Raw genomic sequence first — 15,510 nt, 5'->3', positions numbered from 1 at the left:
GCTCTGATGAAGAGGAACACGTCTTCATCGGGCGGACAGGACGACATGGTGGAGGCAGTGAAGCTTCACATCCTCAACATGCTGCACCTGAGCACTCGGCCCAATCTTACACAACCGGTCCCTCGCGTTGCTTTGCTCAACGCCATCAAGAAGCTGCACGTCGGCCGAGTGGCTGAAGACGGCAGTGTGGAGATACAGGAGGACGGCCAGGGCCCCAGGGCCCAAACACCGTCTGAACTCCCCTCTGAGATCATCACCTTTGCAGAGCCAGGTGAGTCCAGAGTTACTATTTGAAATAAAATAGAATAGAAAGCCTGTATTTGCATTATATAAAAATATATAATGACATTTTGTCGTGCAACCCTGTCACAGTCCGCATACACTATCAAATGAGGGGTTGTAAATAATTAGAAGCCGGAAGCTATAAAGTTATTTCAAAAGTTTTTTTGACATGAATATGAGTTGGTTGATTAAAAGGATGTTGCACTTAGGACTGTTGGTTTAACCGCCGAGGGGTAACAACTGTTTTAACTGGCTTATAAAGTAGTCCTTTATAGTAGTCCTTGGTCGGCTGAGGCCTCGGGAGCTACAGGTGGCTTCCAGAGAGAGCAGAGGGCAGCCGATGGTTCTCTCTGCCATTCATTTTTATCAACCTCTGCTGGGCTTTTCTTTCCCCCGTGGAAAAGCCAACATATAACACCGAGATGTAGTATGTGAGAACGCTCTTGATGGTGGTCGGGTAGAAGGTCATTAGCAGCTTTTCCTTCAGTTTGCTTTTCCGAAGCACCCTCAGGAAATGTAGTCACTGCTGGGCCTTCTTCACTGCTCCAGTGGTGTGTGCTGTCCAGCTGAGGCTCTCGGAGGTATGAACCCCAAAAAACTTGAAGGTGGAGACCCTCTCCACTCTGGCTCCATTGATGTGAAGGGGGACAGGTTCTGCTCTGAGTCAAAGATGAGTTCTTTAGTTTTGGTCGTGTTAAGGGACAGGTTGTTGTCAGTACACCGTTACACACTGTTGTCTTTTTGGGGACAGGAATGATGGTAGGCGACTTCAGACAGGATGGAATGCTAGCTTGTGTCAGGGACAGGTTGAATATTCTGGTGAGGGCCCCTGAGAGCTGGTCTGCACAAGCTTGAAGTACTTTACGGAGTCCTCCATCAGGTCCTGCAGCTTTTCCAGGATTCACTAACTTCAGTGTCAGCTTCACCTGATGTTGTTGAAGAGTGGGTGTATGGTGGGGATATGGTGTTGGTGGTCTGCAGAGACAGGGGTGGTATGACGTGGTGGAGTCTGCTAGCACCAGCTTTTACACTTTAGTGGTTGCAGAGTTACAGTTTAGTGGTTGCAGAGTTACAGTAGCGGTTGCAGAGTTACAGTAGTGGTTGCAGAGTTACAGTAGTGGTTGCAGAGTTACAGTAGTGGTTGCAGAGTTACAGTAGTGGTTGCAGAGTTACAGTAGTGGTTGCAGAGTTACACTTTAGTGTTTGCAGAGTTACAGTAGTGGTTGCAGAGTTACAGTAGTGGTTGCAGAGTTACAGTAGTGGTTGCAGAGTTACACTTTAGTGTTTGCAGAGTTACAGTAGTGGTTGCAGAGTTACAGTAGTGGTTGCAGAATTACACTTTAGTGGTTGCAGAGTTACAGTAGTGGTTGCAGAGTTACACTTTAGTGGTTGCAGAGTTACAGTAGTGGTTGCAGAGTTACAGTAGTGCAGTGGTTCCCAAACTTTTTCTGCTGGGACCCCCTTTAAGACCTAAACATATTTTGGAGCCCCCCCTAAACACCGAAACTTTTAGTTTCTTGAAAATGTATTTTGAAATTCACGCAAACAGTACAAATAAACAATAAGGGCATAATCACCATTACAAGACACTTCAAAATAACATGTATTCATGTGTTTTGTGCAACAGCACTGTTTTAACAACTTTGCAACTGCAACTTCTCTTCTTGAGTGACAAAATAACAAAAAAAGTAACTTACATTTACTTTTAAATTGTACAACTTTGAACCTATTTCATCTTTTTAACATCTGCACTGAATTTGAAAAAATACCCCAGATTTGTTTTTTCATAAAATATTTCATACATCTCAGTGACTAGTGTGGGAGTTGCTTTGAACTGCAGATCTTTTCAAATCGTGGTGGCAACTGTGAGATGGCCACCCTCAGTTCATTCTCAATGTCCAGCTTTGACCTGTATTTGGTCTTTATGGAGGCCACTGCAGAAAAGCCCACCTCACAAAGATAAGACGTGGCAAAAGGGAGTAATACTGCCATTGCCTTTCCACCCAATAGTGGGTAGTCCTCCTCCACCCCAATCCAAAATGCAGTCAGTATCTTGGCCTGAAACTGCAGTTTCAGTGTGGAGTCTGATGTGATATCAATGAACTGCTCCTCTTCAGCAGTGCTGAAGTCAGTAGGTGCGGCTGCAGTGAAGGGGTCTAGGATCCAGTCATATTGTGCTGAATCCTTCACTGAAAAATACCTCTGAAAATGTTGTTGTAGGGCAGAGATGTGTGCTCTCATACAAGGCACGATTGTGTTCTGAATGTTGTTGGATTCAAGAAAAGCATGACGGTTCTGAAATGAGTCTATGTTTCCCTCCCCAATTTTCCGCTCCCACATTTCCAATTTCCTTGAAAATGATTTTATTTTATCTGCAAGATGCAGAAGGTGGGTGTTGGTTCCTTGCATCTGCAGATTTAGTCCATTTAATTTCTGGAACATGTCACTGAGGTAGGCAACTTTCGTAAGAACATTTTCATCACTGTAATTAACCGCGAGGTCATGACCCTCCTCCTCCAAAAAAATCTGAATTTCCTCCCGCAGCTCAAATACCCTGGACAGAACCTTCCCACGTGACAACCATCGCGCTTCGCTGTGAAACAAAACAGCTGTGTGATTGGATCCCATTTCCTCGCATAGCGCAGAGAAAAGTCGGGCCTTAACAGGGCGCGTTTTGATGTAGTTCACTGTGGCAATGACGTCCGTCATCACCTCGTTCAATTCGGGACTCAGCTGTTTAGAAGCCAACGCTTCTCGATGGATCATACAGTGAGTCCAATGAACGTTGGGCGACACACGCTTTATGAGCGCTTGGAGCCCGTTGTGCTTCCCAGCCATTGCCTGAGCCCCATCTGTACACACCCCAACACAACCCTCCCACTTCAGATTGGCCTCTTGCAAGTAAGTGTCAATTACTTTGAAAAGTTCATCAGCAGTGGCTCGCGTTTTAAGTTTTTTGCAGAACAACAGGTCCTCTTTCATGTCCCCTGCAGCAATGAATCGGACGTATGTGATTAATAAACAGTCCTTGTTGCTGTCGGTGGCTTCATCCACCTGCAGAGCAAACCGGGTGCTTGCACGCACCATATCGTTGACCTGCTCCGCTATGTCACTTGACATATCAAGTATGCGTCTCCCAACAGTGTTGTTAGAGAGAGGAATCACTTTTAACTTGTTTGCTGTTGCCTCGTCAATCATAGTGGCAACCATATCGATAGCACAGGGCAGTATCAGTTCCTCAGCTATTGAGTGTGGTTTTTTGCACTGTGCGACACGGTAGGCCACTTTATAGGAGGCAAGCTGAGCATTGGCAGGGACAGACGCAGATTCTACGAAACTAGTCTGTTGGATACGACAGTTATTTAATTTTCTCTGAAAGAAATCAGCCGGCTTGTCTTTATGCTCAGGGTGTGTGGTCTCCAGGTGACGTTTAAGCTTGCTGGGTTTTAGACTGTCAGCGGCTAGCACTCTTAAACATAGAACACACTGCGGTCTTTCCTCACCACCTACCAGCGTACTAGTGAAGCCCAGCCCGATGTACACCTCGTCATATCTCCTCGTCTTTTTCTGAGTCGGAGTGCTTGATGGCTCGTACTGTAAAGTAGGCTTACGCTTGATTGGACCCGCTGTTAAAAACTTTTCCATTTTAAAATGTTCAGTTCTCAGACTCACGCATGGCTACTGTTATCAAAACGTTTTTGGGAAACGCAGCCCAGGGTGAGTGGTCCGTTAGTTAAGGTGGTATAGGCTCATGGTGGCATGTAGACTAAACAACTGTATTACGTGCCACCTTAACAACAGACGCGGTTCTGCAGTTCACGCAAACCGTACCCCTCCCCCGCGACCCCCCTGCAATACCTCCGCGACCCCCTAGGGGGGCGCGACCCACACTTTGGGAACCACTGCAGTAGTGGTTGCAGAGTTACACTTTAGTGGTTGCAGAGTTACACTTTAGTGGTTGCAGAGTTACACTTTAGTGGTTGCAGAGTTACACTTTAGTGGTTGCAGAGTTACAGTAGTGGTTGCAGAGTTACAGTAGTGGTTAAAGAGTTACAGTAGTGGTTGCAGAGTTACACTTTAGTGGTTGCAGAGTTACAGTAGTGGTTGCAGAGTTACACTTTAGTGGTTGCAGAGTTACAGTAGTGGTTGCAGAGTTACAGTAGTGGTTAAAGAGTTACAGTAGTGGTTGCAGAGTTACACTTTAGTGGTTGCAGAGTTACAGTAGTGGTTAAAGAGTTACAGTAGTGGTTGCAGAGTTACACTAGTGGTTGCAGAGTTACAGTTTAGTGGTTGCAGAATTACACTTTAGTGGTTGCAGAGTTACAGTAGTGGTTGCAGAGTTACAGTAGTGGTGGCAGAGTTACAGTTTAGTGGTTGCAGAGTTACAGTTAGTGGTTGCAGAGTTACACTTTAGTGGTTGCAGAGTTACACTTTAGTGGTTGCAGAGTTACACTTAGTGGTTGCAGAGTTACACTTTAGTGGTTGCAGAGTTACACTTTAGTGGTTGCAGAGTTACAGTAGTGGTTGCAGAGTTACAGTAGTGGTTAAAGAGTTACAGTAGTGGTTGCAGAGTTACACTTTAGTGGTTGCAGAGTTACAGTAGTGGTTAAAGAGTTACAGTAGTGGTTGCAGAGTTACACTAGTGGTTGCAGAGTTACAGTTAGTGGTTGCAGAATTACACTTTAGTGGTTGCAGAGTTACAGTAGTGGTTGCAGAGTTACAGTAGTGGTTAAAGAGTTACAGTAGTGGTTGCAGAGTTACAGTTTAGTGGTCGCAGAGTTACACTTTAGTGGTTGCAGAGTTACAGTAGTGGTTGCAGAGTTACAGTAGTGGTTGCAGAGTTACAGTAGTGGTTGCAGAGTTACAGTAGTGGTTGCAGAGTTACACTTTAGTGGTTGCAGAGTTACACTTTAGTGGTTGCAGAGTTACACTTTAGTGGTTGCAGAGTTACAGTAGTGGTTGCAGAGTTACAGTAGTGGTTGCAGAGTTACACTTTAGTGGTTGCAGAGTTACAGTAGTGGTTGCAGAGTTACACTTAGTGGTTGCAGAGTTACACTTTAGTGGTTGCAGAGTTACCCTTTAGTGTTTGCAGAGTTACAGTAGTGGTTGCAGAGTTACAGTAGTGGTTGCAGAGTTACAGTTAGTGGTTGCAGAGTTACACTTAGTGGTTGCAGAGTTACACTTTAGTGTTTGCAGAGTTACAGTAGTGGTTGCAGAGTTACAGTAGTGGTTGCAGAGTTACAGTTAGTGGTTGCAGAGTTACAGTAGTGGTTGCAGAGTTACAGTAGTGGTTGCAGAGTTACAGTAGTGGTTGCAGAGTTACAGTTTAGTGGTTGCAGAGTTACACTTTAGTGGTTGCAGAGTTACAGTAGTGGTTGCAGAGTTACCCTTTAGTGGTTGCAGAGTTACAGTAGTGGTTAAAGAGTTACAGTAGTGGTTGCAGAGTTACAGTTTAGTGGTTGCAGAGTTACACTTTAGTGGTTGCAGAGTTACAGTAGTGGTTGCAGAGTTACAGTAGTGGTTGCAGAGTTACAGTTTAGTGGTTGCAGAGATACAGTAGTGGTTGCAGAGTTACCCTTTAGTGGTTGCAGAGTTACAGTTTAGTGGTTGCAGAGTTACAGTAGTGGTTAAAGAGTTACAGTAGTGGTTGCAGAGTTACAGTAGTGGTTGCAGAATTACACTTTAGTGGTTGCAGTAGTTACAGTAGTGGTTGAAGAGTTACAGGTGTGGTTGCAGAGTTACAGTAATTGATGCAGAGTGACAGTAGTTAGAGTAGTGGTTGCAGAGTAACAGTAGTTATAGTGGTTGCAGAGTAACAGTAGTGGATGCAGAGTGACAGTAGTGGATGCAGAGTGACAGTAGTTAGAGTAGTGGTTGCAGAGTTACACTTTCGTGATTCCACCAAATCAGACTCTGACCATCAGATGCTTTAGAGACTTTTATCGGTGTTCTGTTATCAGGTCATTCACAAAAATAGGGTTCAGAGTTTGTTTACAGATTTCATCACTCAGACAGTCTGGATCTGTTTACTGTAACCGTCCGTCTATGTTAAGGGTCCATGATTCTCCTTTCCCATCTCATACAGTCTGAATGCGGAGATGAATTAGTAACATTAGCAGACAGAACAGCGTTCTCAGAAGTTATCCAGAGATTCCCGTCACTCTGTTCAGTCTTCTGAGTTCACCTGCAACCCTCCAATAATTCATTCTTTCATACAACAGGTCTGTTAATTCAAAATGAGGAGTTTGTCACAGAATGAGATTTTCAAAAGATTCTTTAATAAATGTGATGATGTCAGGGTTTGTTTTTTATGAACATTAACCAACCAATCACATTGCCCCCAACTTGTTTGCTTACATAAATGTACAGAATGTCTTTGTGCTATAAATAGTTTCCTCTCTGAGAAGAGTATTTAATTAAAACGTCTCTCAAAGGCTCGCCGAAATTAGGGGACAGTAACAAGGGGGGGGGGGGCATAGCGAGTGGTCTCAGGCCGTAAATAATCTCCCCATTCAAACAAACCGGGCCTCAGTAATTATTTAGGAGACAAAGAGTGTGTGTGTGTGTGTGTGTGTGTGTGGGTGTGGGTGTGGGTGTGGGTGTGTCCTTGTTAACATTCCCTAAAACTGGGTCTTGTCTTTTTTTAGGGTCTAATATTGGGTATATTTAGAGGCAGTTCTGTTCATGCTGTTTCTGTTAATGACATTTCTTTGTCCATTCATTCAGACACAAACAGGGGGGAATGCTTTCTCCACACAAATTCATCTAGATGTCAGTTTCTCTTTGAATAATTATTAATAATATTATGATGTGTTTTTAAACTCTGCCGAAATGTCTGAGTTTATAAAGGAGCAGAGACAGAGACCGGCAGGCTGCACCTGAAGGCAGAATTCAGGGTTTACACTGAGTCACAGCAGAGACAGAGAACTGAGACCAGTTTATAATCTGAAGCTCTTGCTGTGCTCCCCCTGCAGGAGGATCTCTGAACTCCATGACCTTTGACGTCTCAGCGGAGGGTGGCGGCTCAGCAGCGGTGGAACAGGCCAACGTCTGGATCTTCTTGAAGATGTCTAAGGTAACCAGATGGAAAGGCAAAATGGCGCTGCAGCTTCATAAGGAGGGTGAGGAAGAGGACTGTGTTTCAGAGAAGATGGTGGATGTCCATCGCAGCGGCTGGCACACGCTCACTGTGTCGCGCAGCGTCCAGACTCTGCTGTCTGGTGGCGGCGGATCGCTGAGGCTGCGAGTCGTCTGTCCACTCTGCGCCGAGGCCGGAGCCACGCCTTTCCTGACATCCGGAGAGCGGTCCGGAGGAAAGGATCAGTCTCACCGACCCTTCCTCATGGTGGCGCTGGGAGCTGCAGAGGAGGCGACGCAGCGGCGTATCAGACGAGGGCTGGAATGCGACGGAAAGATCCGCATCTGCTGCAAACGTCAGTTTTATGTGAACTTCAAAGACATCGGCTGGAACGACTGGATCATTGCACCATCCGGTTACCACGCCAACTACTGCGAGGGGGACTGTCCGAACCACATGTCGAGCTTCAGCGGCTCGGCACTGTCCTTCCACTCCACGGTCATCAACCACTACCGCATGCGGGGCCACGGGCCCTTCCAGAACATTAGGTCCTGCTGTGTCCCCACTCGGCTGAGAGCCATGTCCATGCTGTACTACAACGAGGAGCAGAAGATCATCAAGAAGGACATCCAGAACATGATAGTGGACGAGTGCGGATGCTCGTAAACCAGAGGCTTCCTGCAGGACAACGAGACTTCCTGCAAAGACACTGAGACTTCCTGCAAAGACACTGAGACTTCCTGCAAAGACACTGAGACTTCCTGCAAAGACACTGAGACTTCCTGCAAAGACACTGAGACTTCCTGTAGGTCACAGAGACTACCTGCAAAGACACTGAGACTTCCTGCAAAGACACTGACACTTCCTGCAGGACTCAGAGACTTCCTGCAAAGACACTGACACTTCCTGCAGAACAAAGAGACTTCCTGTAGGACTCAGAGACTTACTGTAGGACTCAGAGACGCCTGCAGGACTCAGAGACTTCCTGCAAAGACACAGAGACTTCCTGCAGGACTCAGAGACTTCCTGCAAAGACACAGAGACTTCCTGCAGGACTCAGAGACTTCCTGCAAAGACACTGACACTTCCTGCAGAACAAAGAGACTTCCTGTAGGACTCAGAGACTTACTGTAGGACTCAGAGACGCCTGCAGGACTCAGAGACTTCCTGCAAAGACACAGAGACTTCCTGCAGGACTCAGAGACTTCCTGCAAAGACACAGAGACTTCCTGCAGGACTCAGAGACTTCCTGCAGGACACAGAAACTTCCTGTTTGTTTATATTTCTTTTCGGGAAAGACACTTTTCTATATTGGAATGACACGAGAACCCTATGCAGCAGCTCCTGCATCTCCACCTGTCCACATTTATACCTGTGTGTTCTTACTTTTGTGTCTCTACCTTTGTGTCTCTGCCTGTGTGTCTCTACCTTTGCGTCTCTGCCTGTGTGTCTCTGCCTGTGTGTCTCTGCCTGTGTGTCTCTACCTGTGTGTCTCTGCCTGTGTGTCTCTACCTTTGTGTCTCTACCTTTGTGTCTCTACCTGTGTGTCTCTACCTTTGTGTCTCTACCTGTGTGTCTCTGCCTGTGTGTCTCTGCCTGTGTGTCTCTGCCTGTGTGTCTCTGCCTGTGTGTCTCTACCTGTGTGTCTCTACCTGTGTGTCTCTACCTGTGTGTCTCTAGCTGTGTGTCTCTACCTGTGTGTCTCTAGCTGTGTGTCTCTACCTGGTTGTCTCTACCTGGTTGTCTCTACCTGGTTGTCTCTACCTGTGTGTCTCTACCTGTGTGTCTCTACCTGTGTGTCTCTAGCTGTGTGTCTCTAGCTGTGTGTCTCTACATGTGTGTCTCTACCTGTGTGTCTCTACCTGTGTCTCTACCTGTGTGTCTCTACCTGGTTGTCTCTACCTGGTTGTCTCTAGCTGTGTGTCTCTACCTGTGTGTCTCTACCTGTGTGTCTCTAGCTGTGTGTCTCTACCTGTGTGTCTCTACCTGTGTGTCTCTACCTGTGTGTCTCTACCTGTGTGTCTCTACCTGGTTGTCTCTACCTGTGTGTCTCTACCTGTGTGTCTCTACCTGGTTGTCTCTGCCTGTGTGTCTCTACCTGTGTGTCTCTACCTGTGTGTCTCTGCCTGTGTGTCTCTACCTGTGTGTCTCTACCTGTGTGTCTCTGCCTGTGTGTCTCTACCTGTGTGTCTGTACCTGTGTGTCTCTACCTGTGTGTCTGTACCTGTGTGTCTCTACCTGTGTGTCTCTACCTGTGTGTCTGTACCTGTGTGTCTCTACCTGTGTGTCTCTACCTGTGTGTCTCTACCTGTGTGTCTCTACCTGTGTGTTCATACTCTGTTTTGGTTGTTAAAGCTCAGCCTGTGCAAGAACCCCTGATGATGTTGACATAATTGAAAGTAAAGATTAATGCGGCATGTTATTGTTATTATTGTTATTGTTATTATTATTGTTATTATTGTTATTATTGTTATTGTTATTATTATTATTATTATTGTTATTATTGTTATTATTGTTATTGTTATTATTATTATTATTGTTATTATTGTTATTATTATTATTGTTATTATTATTATTGTTATTATTATTATTGTTATTATTATTATTATTATTATTATTATTGTTATTATTATTATTATTGTTATTATTATTATTATTGTTATTATTATTATTATTGTTATTATTGTTATTATTATTATTATTGTTATTATTGTTATTATTATTGTTATTATTGTTATTATTATTATTGTTATTATTGTTATTATTATTGTCGTTGTTGTTGTTATAATTATTATTGCAGAGGATTGGAAAAGGAGAAAGCCAAAGACACTCGACAGAGTGTGCGTTAATGAGCTGTTAAGTTACTGTTGATTATTTAACTGGTGCAAGACAAACATCGTTTTTTGTATTGTTTATTTCCAGTTCATGCGGTGCTTTGTTGTAGAGGAAAATATTCAAACTTTTAATAATTCATTTCTATTTGTGCCTTTCTTGATTTGTTAATAAAAAAAATGTGTGAACATTTGATATCATTACTATTTATTACCGCACTCAGAGAACCTCTGACGCTCTGAATTTTTGTATTTTTTATGGGCAGAAATCCCCTATTATAGTGGAAAGAAGTCTTTAATGAGTGACATATAACATTACCTGAGGTTGTGCTGACTTCTGGGATGTGTAAAACTTGAATATGCTGTAAAAAATGATTTACAGGGCAAAAAACCAAAACCGTGGTCGGCATGACGACTCGCTCTCTGCTCACTGACCTACAAACCCACGGCCGCTGAGCAAACACAAAGCATTCTGGGTAATGCTGTACACCAAGTCTACAGACACTGTAATCCTGAACCTGAACTACAAATAAAAACCTTCTTTGTTTAATCAATCACCAAGTGCATGCTTGTGTTCTCTCACCCAGTGCATGCTGGGATTAACTTAGAGCCTCACACACACAAACACACACACACACACACACCGGTGAGTGCACTGTCTGGATGTTGAAGTCACCGAGAAGCAGCAGCGGGGGGCCAGAGTCGGGATGTTAGAAAGGAGGAGAGTTCACCTGGTTCATGGAGCGGGGTGAGTCCATGTTACTGAACTTCAGAAGAGGAGGGGGAGGTGTGGCAGTGGGTAGAGAGAGAAATCCTATTTAGGGGTGATGGGGAGACCCGTGCCACCAACTCTGCCCGAGGGCCTGTGTGAGGGAGCGGCTCTGTCACTGACCGGCTCTGTCACATGCTGCAGCGCATACACACACACACACACACACGTTCACACAACGTTTGTTGAAAATAGTTGTTTTTCACTTTGGGAGACCGGCAAAATAAAGTGACATCACTACTTCTCCGACTATGCCTGTGTTTGTGGAGGTATGAAATAGAACCCCGCTACAGCCTGGCTGTGTGGCTGAAGGAGGAAGCAGTGGAAAGAGCAGCCGGGGGTGACGTGTTTTCTGGTGTGATCCAAGCCTCCTCGATTCCTCGGTCCTCCGGTAGTGACCCGGAAATCTATTTCAGCGGGCCATGGAGAGAGGAGAGAAGAGAGGAGAGAGAGGAGAGAGGAGACTCTTTGGAGGGGCTGTAACCGAGGAGACACTGATGTAGGGGAGAGAGGAGGCTCTTTGGAGGGGCTGTAACCAAGGAGACACTGATGTAGAGGAGAGAGGAGATATAACTGAGGACACACTGATGTAGAGGAGAGAGGAGAGAGAGGAGAGGAGAGACAACTGAGGACACACTGATGTAGAGGAGAGAGGAGAGAGGAGAGAGGAGGGAGGAGACTCTTTGGAGGGGCTGTAACCGAGGAGACACTGATGTAGAGGAGAGAGGAGAGAGTAGAGGAGATATAACTGAGGACACACTGATGTAGAGGAGAGAGGAGAGAGGAGAGGAGATATAACTGAGGACACACTGATGTAGAGGAGAGAGGAGGGAGGAGAGAGGAGAGAGGAGACTCTTTGGAGGGGCTGTAACCGAGGAGACACTGATGTAGAGGAGAGAGGTGAGAGGAGACTCTTTGGAGGGGCTGTAACCGAGGAGACACTGATGTAGAGGAGAGAGGTGAGAGGAGGCTCTTTGGAGGGGCTGTAACCGAGGAGACACTGATGTAGAGGAGAGAGGAGAGAGGAGAGAGTAGAGGAGATATAACTGAGGACACACTGATGTAGAGGAGAGAGGAGAGAGGAGAGGAGATATAACTGAGGACACACTGGTGTAGAGGAGAGAGGAAAGAGGAGAGAGGAGAGAGGAGAGAGGAGAGAGGAGAGAGGAGACTCTTTGGAGGGGCTGTAACCGAGGAGACAATGATGTAGAGGAGAGAGGAGAAAGGAGAGAGAGGAGAGGAGAGGAGAGAGGTTTGGTTTTTAAAGTCCCTTTATTGCACCATAGCAAAAGAGGACAACAGCTCACCATCACATCTTCATTCAAGAGCAACAAAACCACACAAAAACAAAAAAATAAATTTCAAAACCCAAAAACCAGTTCAACCCGACACAGAAAACCTGTTTCTCCAAACAGAACCTTTTAAATTTTAGCTTTTCCGGGGCCCCCCCCACAGAAGGCAACCCCAAAACCCCCCCAACAGCCCCTACAGGGCCAAACCGCACTTTTCCATCAAAAGTTAAAAAAGCTTTTTTCCCCCCTCATCTGGGCCCTTTAGCTGACCCTTCAGGACCAGCATGGGTCCACACTGGGGAAAAACTCTGGGCCTGGAGTTCCGCGAGTCCCCCGGGCCCGAAAGGCCCAACTTTTGCAAAGCCAAAATACCCAAATTTTTACCAATGAGTGTTTCATCCTTCTTTTTTGCACCCGTATCCCTTTGGGCCAAAAAATTTAAAAAAATTAAAAAGCAAAAATCTCCCTAGACCCCGAAACCACCTTTTCTAACAGCTCCAAAAAAGGCAACAAACGAAAGGGCTCGGAAAAAAATAAGTGTTTTTAAGGGGCTCGGTTTTTGAGAACAGAAAATGCACTTTTCCCCCCCCCAACTCTGGTTTCCGGTGCGCTCTGTATCTGTTTCGTTGCTAGTTTCTTCCTGGGAAAAAATTTTCCCCCCTGGGGGCTTGCTTTTCCCCCTTTTTCAAAGGGGGCTTTTACAGAGACCGCCCAGCCCCCCCGGGGAAAAAATCTGGAAACCAAAAAAAAACCCTTTCCCCCTCGACCCCCTTCCCTCCCCCGCCAAAGAGCGCAGGCCAGAACCTTTCAGAGATTTTGATTATTTCCTTTTTTCCCCCGTTTTTCCCGTAACTTCTCCAGGTGCGGGGGTTTTGAGCGACAGCGGGTGCCCCCCCCCCCTGCCCCCTCCCCCCCAAAAAGGGGGGGGGCAAAACAGAGAGGGGGGGAAACGAACTCCTCCCTTCGGTTTTACTGGTCCCAAAACCCTTGTGGGTTTTTGTGAAAAAAACCCCCAGGGGTTTTTTGGCAGGGCAGCACCGACCCCGCCCCCCACCACTCTGTTGATTTACCCTTTATGGAGGTTATGTTTTCTTCTCTGTCTCAAGATATCCACCCATTTTTGCCGTTTATCTTCATACAGATGGCCCCCGTTATTTTGGGGCAAAGGGGCCCGCCTTCTAAAATAGGCCCCGCAGGCCCGGCAGGGCTGCAGTGTTTGAGTCTGTTTAAAAGTATTAAAAAAACAAAGGTTTTCCCCAAAAAAGCCCCCCCCCGGGGTTCCCTTTTTGGTTTTCGGTGGGGCCTTTTAAAAAACTGCCATGCCTGTAATAAACCCAAACCCATAAAAAGGTGTCAAATTTCCCTTTTAAATCCCCCATCCCCGATTTTAAAAGGAAAGTGTTTTAAACGGAAACCCAATCGGGCCCCGGTCCTCACCCGCAAACGAGCTGTAACAAAACCAAACTTGGGCCCAAAATTGGTTTCAGCCGTCCCTTTTTGGGAGCTGGAGCCAAAAAGAGGCTATTTTTCCTGGAATTGGATGAGTCCCCGCCCCCCCCTTTCAGCCCCCAAAGGGATGGGGAGAGGGGCGCGGCTTCGGTTCCGTGCCGGGGCCCGACCCAGAAGAAAATTTCCCGGATACTCGCTTTAAAAGTCCTCCACAGGCCTCTCGGTGGTGTAGAGCAATGAATTTCTATGGGCCAAAAGAGTGAGGGGGACCCCCAAATTATTTGCAACCAAAAACTCTTCCCCTATTGGGCAACTGGGGGGTAGCAACCATTTTTCCCTTTTGAACCCAACCCAGGCGCCACATTTCTCCTTAAACCCCCCTTCCCAGTTCTTGTTTTTGAAACCCCCAGTGGCCCCCAAAAAAACTCCCCAAACGCCCCTTTAGGCCCTCCTTCCCCCCCCGGGCCCCAGGCAAAACTGGGCATTTTCTGGGTTACTCCACTGTCCCCCCCATAAAGGGCCCCACTCTTTTCCCCGTTCAAACCCAACCGGGTGAGGCCTTTTTTCGAAAAGGGGATATGGTTTTCCGCAAACATTTTTACCCCCCGGCCCGGGAAAAAAAATATTAACATCAACTTTCGTAAGCAGAAACGGGAATTGTGGACGATCAAGATCAGAAAGGAAACCCCGGCAAATGATGGGGACCCCTGAGCCCCACCCCCTTTAAAAATGCAAAAGCAAGGGGCTCAAAAGCTAGGGGATATATTGACCGGAGAGAGGACAAAAACCCGGGGCTTATCCCCCCCTGCACAGGGATTGGCCGACTCAGCCCCCCGCCCCCCCTTTTCACCTACAATTTAAACAAAAACCAAAAATTTTCCCAAAAAACCAATCCCGGCCAGAAAAACCATCAACCCAAGCCAAAAGCCTGATGCAGAAAAAAAAATACCGTGATCCACCCTATTTAAAGGCTTTTTTCCTGGTCCCAAAAAAACAATACCAAAATTACATTTTTGGGATCTGCCCCCATCAATAACAACCGAATTAGAAAAATGTTGTCCAAATTTTCCTTTTCAGGCAAAAATACTTTGGTTGTCTGTACCAGTATTCCCAAAGGATTGTCCTTTAGTTTGTTCCCATTTAAGGGTCTGGAAAGCAACCCTTTTTTATTTTGTCAGAGGGGAGCAAACCCGGGCCCCCATTTTTTAAGAAGGGGCCAGGCCCTTTTTTGGGGAAAAAAAGGGGAAAACACAGCTCGCTGACAGGGGGGGGAAAAAAAAGGAAGGGGGATCCTGTTCAAAAAACTCCAAAAAAAACACTGTTCAAATCAGGTCCCAAAAGTTGTTCCGAACCCGCTGGTAAAAGTCAAGGGAGGTTTCCCTCAATTCCCGGTGCCCCTCCGAGCCATCTGATTAAAAAGCGACTGGCAACTCCTCCAGGTCAGCTCAGAGTCCAAAAGCAGGGTTTCCACCCGGGGGATGGGCTGAGGGAAACCCCCCCCTGAGCTCCCCGCGGGCAATCCAATTGGCCCGCCTGGTCCCGCCCCCAAAAAGGTCCCGGTAGAAAATCACTGCCCTTTGGGGCCTCCCTCTTCCCCCCGGGGCGGTTGGTCCCGTCCCCCTTTTTTCCAGGAACTTAAGGCAGGTAAAACCCGTTTTTCCCCTGGGCCCCAAACCCATCTCTCCAATTTAAAAAAGAAAGAGCTTGGGCCAAACCTGGGCCCTTTTGCGGGGGGGAAACGAGACCCAACAAACTCCCCTTTTTTCTCTCCTGCGAAAGGGTAAACTCAACTTTCCAATCTTTTTCTCC

At 46.4% G+C, this 15,510-nt stretch overlaps 1 protein-coding gene across 1 annotated transcript in view; it reads left to right on the top strand.

Annotated features, from left to right (window-relative positions):
* The window catches only part of inhbab (inhibin subunit beta Ab), an 8,598-nt gene extending 245 nt beyond the window's left edge, over window positions 1-8,353 (top strand). Inside the window, exons 1-2 of the mRNA XM_063885167.1 lie at window positions 1-271; window positions 7,257-8,353. The exon at window positions 1-271 is cut by the window's left edge and continues 245 nt beyond it. Of these exons, the coding sequence (XP_063741237.1) occupies window positions 1-271; window positions 7,257-8,026 (1,041 nt within the window). The 3' untranslated portion in view covers window positions 8,027-8,353. The remainder of the gene's footprint in view (window positions 272-7,256) is intronic.
* Window positions 8,354-15,510: the final 7,157 nt, after the last annotated feature.

Source organism: Eleginops maclovinus, chromosome 6 (assembly GCF_036324505.1).
Source record: "Eleginops maclovinus isolate JMC-PN-2008 ecotype Puerto Natales chromosome 6, JC_Emac_rtc_rv5, whole genome shotgun sequence".
NCBI classification, from domain to species: domain Eukaryota; kingdom Metazoa; phylum Chordata; class Actinopteri; order Perciformes; family Eleginopidae; genus Eleginops; species Eleginops maclovinus.
The sequence above is the reverse complement of the archived record's forward strand: the minus strand, read 5'-3'. Positions and strand labels throughout refer to the sequence as shown.